The sequence below is a fragment of the Terrapene carolina genome, unplaced genomic scaffold, assembly GCF_002925995.2.
Source record: "Terrapene carolina triunguis isolate 2854851 unplaced genomic scaffold, T_m_triunguis-2.0 Scaffold32763, whole genome shotgun sequence".
NCBI lineage: Eukaryota > Metazoa > Chordata > Testudines > Emydidae > Terrapene > Terrapene triunguis.
The window spans coordinates 1-3,648 of NW_020697114.1; the positions used below are offsets into that span (position 1 = coordinate 1).

The 3,648-nt window shown below is 52.4% G+C and overlaps 1 protein-coding gene across 1 annotated transcript; it reads right to left on the reverse strand.

The window, feature by feature from the left end:
- Positions 1 to 296: 296 nt before the first annotated feature.
- On the reverse strand, positions 297 to 3,627 carry LOC112118889 (complement C3-like; the record flags this gene model as incomplete). The annotated part of the gene is made up of 3 exons (XM_024217375.2): positions 3,492 to 3,627; positions 1,379 to 1,591; positions 297 to 363 (listed from the first exon to the last, which is right to left on the reverse strand). Coding segments are annotated over exons 1-3 (385 nt in total), but the record flags the coding sequence as incomplete, so codon positions are not given.
- Between the last annotated feature and the right edge of the window lie 21 nt (positions 3,628 to 3,648).

A 3,648-nucleotide genomic window follows, 5' to 3' on the forward strand; every position in this document is an offset into this window, starting at 1 on the left:
CAGGCAGAGGTGGCTGCATTTCAGTGGCAGCTGAATTGCTCTGCATAGTGCTGATACTAGTCAGCGATGAGCCTGGTTTTGACCTCCATCTCAGTCAACACTAAACCAATCCCTCTGAAATCTCCCACGCACGATCGGATGCCAGGGTAGAATTTTTCAGGGAAGTTTGCTGCAGATTCGGTTAAGGGTTTGGGTTAGATACAAGGGCTCCAAAAACAGAGATGCCCTCACTTAGATATAGATTGTGGAATTCTTTGAGAGGCACCATGTAAACACAAAGCAGTACGGCTACTCACCTGCTCCTTTCGCAGATGGATCCAATACGACAGAGAGAATGGTTTTGGTCATCCTCATCCCTTCCGGCTAGAAAGGAATGACAAGAGCATACTAAGCACAGTAGCATTCAGAGACAATGAAGAGCAGTAGGAAAAGGTGAGCGACTTGCTGATCTTGAGATCAGCGTGAATCAGGAGTGACTCCACTGGAAGTCAGCGCTCAAGTGAAACTGAGATCAGGCTCCATCCCAGTAAGTCTGGACTCTGTCCTCAACCTCAGGCAGCGTCCCCTTTCGTTTTGGATCCTGGTTAGGATGCATCCAAGGAGAAGTCCCTAGGCCAAATTCATCCCTATTGTAACACCACTGATTCCACCACAGATGAATGGGAGGAATTTTTGCCAGAAGCTGGGAATGGGCGAAGGGATGGATAACTTTGATGATTCCCTGTTCTGTTCATTCCTTCTGGGGCACCTGGCATTGGCCACTGTCGGAAGACAGGATACTGGGCTAGATGGACCTTTGGTCTGACCCAGTATGGCCGTTCTTATGTTCTTATAAATCTGCCCTACAGAGTCTGGCAGGGCGAGAAAGTGAGAAGCTCAATTCATTCCATCATTGCTCTGTGACCTCCCTGAAGGACTTTTCTACTCCTTGATCTTCACTGGAGGATTTTCCTCTCACCCAGCATTACAGTGATCTCCTGGGGCAGGCCAATGGGACACCCTTCACAACCCATCAATGCTGCTCCTTTGCTCAGCTCTCTATGCCGAGTGATATGAGGTTCTCCCTGGGTGCACTGAGTCTGCATTGATTCCAGCACCCGCTGGTCCAAGGAGCAAGACCCTGGGCCTGAGGAACTGAACCTAGGTCTCTTATATGACGGCTCAGAGGATCGAGTGCAAGATAACTAGGCCAGCCCCAGCCCTGCTGTAGTTGCCACAGGGGAGGGGAGGAAGTGGGATGAGGATGGAGATGCAGAGTGTTAATTTAACAGGTTAAAGTACAGCACCGATTCCAGAAGCCAGCCAATCTGGCCTCCAGCCTCTTGCCCTCCAGCGGACATCTTCCCCCCCCCCCCCCGCCCCGTCATCTGATACCTACCACAACCTTCAGTTTCATCTTCACGCCATCAGAAAGAAAACTGTCCCACACTGCTGCCTTGACCTCAATGTTGTGAGATCCCAGCTGCAACGGGACAATCACTAATGGCACAGCCAGGGAGGACTTGGCTTTGATGTCAAGGATCTGCTGGTATTTAGCCTCGGAAGTGGATGAGCTGCAGAAAACTGGATTGTGCAGCAGCTCCAGACGGACCTGAGAAGAGAACAGAGATTCATGAGCAGGCAGTCTACTCTGCACACCATGACACTGTAGGGCATTGATCCAAAATGTACCCTCTGACTGGAGTTTGCCTTTAATCTTAATAAATAACAGACAGGACTGTATTTACAACGCACAAGACCGTATCCTGACCTCCTTCCTGAGCGGCTCTTCAGGACCCCCTCTAGTTCTGTCCTGCCTCAGAGAGGCCCTCAGCCTGTGGTGTTCCTGAGTGGAAGTAATGAGACCCACCTGGTCTAGCTACCAGTGTGAGTCAGCAGAAAGCCCTTCACCTGGTACCTACTCACAGATTTGAGGCCCAGCAAGCTTTAAACCCCTGGGCATTCCCCGCAGCCCAAGGCTGGTGGCTGGAACTAAATCCCAGTCACCTCTAACTAAACTGTACCTAACTAACGTATTAACTACCTAACAACAAACTGTCTAACTGGTAAAACTAGATTGCTAAGGGATCACTCGCAAGTGAGAGACCACGTTCCAATGCCGCCACGGAGGGTAAGAAGGAACTGAAGTGGGGTTGGGCCGGCAGGGTACTATATACAGCACCATAAAGGTGCCACTCTAGGGGGCTCCTCTGCCGCCCCAACAGGAGCTGCTAAGGGGAAAAGTTTCCGATGTCTGTGCACACGACGCAGGCGCACACCTAATTGGAATGGACGTGAACAAGCACTCAAAGAAGAAGGGATGGATCACTTGATGATTACCTGTTTGGTTCATTCCCTCTGTGACGAAGTGGGGGAGTTTCTTGGTTTTCCTTGTTTCCTATGGGGGAGTTTCTTGGTTTTCCTCTGGGGGTGGGACTCAGTTTCCCCAGGTGCTAAGGGTTTAACGAGGTGATGGGAGAGGGAGTTTGTTGTTACAGCGGACCGGCAAGGGAACTTGGGACCCCAGCCAATGGCCTGGAGAATGGAGACCCCAGCGACTGGTGACCCGGAGGCCCAGCTCAGGAGTCATAGCCGGTTCTGACCAGTGGGAAGACAATGGGCTGCGAAGAGAAGACTCCAGTGACCTAACCAGCCAGTTCCAGCCAGAGGGGGCCAGAGGACAGAAGAGAGGAGAGGAGGCCCAGGAGACCCTGTTTACGACCCTGTTTACCTGGATCGAAGACAATGGACAGAGGTGGGGCTTGGGGCTGGTGATATCAGATGCCCAGCTGGGAAGCAGGGGGGCTCGGGGCTGGAGAGGGGGAGCAGGCAGAGCCCACCTGGATGGGGGGAGACTTGGATGTGCTGTGTTGAGGGAGGCCAGGCCTAAGGCCCTGAGAGTTTCCTGTGCTGTGTGCAGACGCTCAATAAACTCTCCTGTTTTACGCTGGATGAGAGTCACTCCGGTCTAGAGAACAGGGTTGCATCGTCCCCTTCGGGGGGTGGAGGCCCCGGGATTCCAGAGTGAGTGGACTCCCTGGAGGGGGCCCATGGTGAGAAACAGGTGTGCTAAGGCTCAGAGAGGTGTGGCTCCAGGAGGTGGAGGGGCTTAACCCCAAGAGAGAGTGGACCCCCGGGAAAAGGCCTGTCACACTGAAAGGGACCCCCCCCACAAACCGCACGGAGCCAAGAGTGGGCACAATCTGTGAGTCCATGACACCCTCTGAAGCACCTGGCACTTGTCGCTGTCAGAACACAGGATACTGGGATAGATGGACTATTGGTCTGACCCAGTATGACCATTCTTATGTTCTTAACTGGGTGGATTCCATAGCCCTGATCCTGCAAGGTGCTGAGCACTCAACAAGGTCAATGGGAGACCAGGGTTTCCAGCCCCAAAGGGATCAGGCCGTAGAAGAACAAGCCTTCCACCATTTTGTTTCGGTTTGGCTGTCTGTCAAAGCATTGACACCTCAGGTCCATTGCAGAGCCCCATGAGGCGGTGAGCTTACCTTAAGGTTTTGGTCCCAATAGTTGTAGAGAATAGCCCGGATTTCCACATGCTCATTCCTCACGACAGAGTAGGGCACATGGAGGTCGATGAAAAAATTTTTCATTACTTTTATCTCATAGGGGTCAGCCACACAGATCCCTGCAATGGGGAAAGAC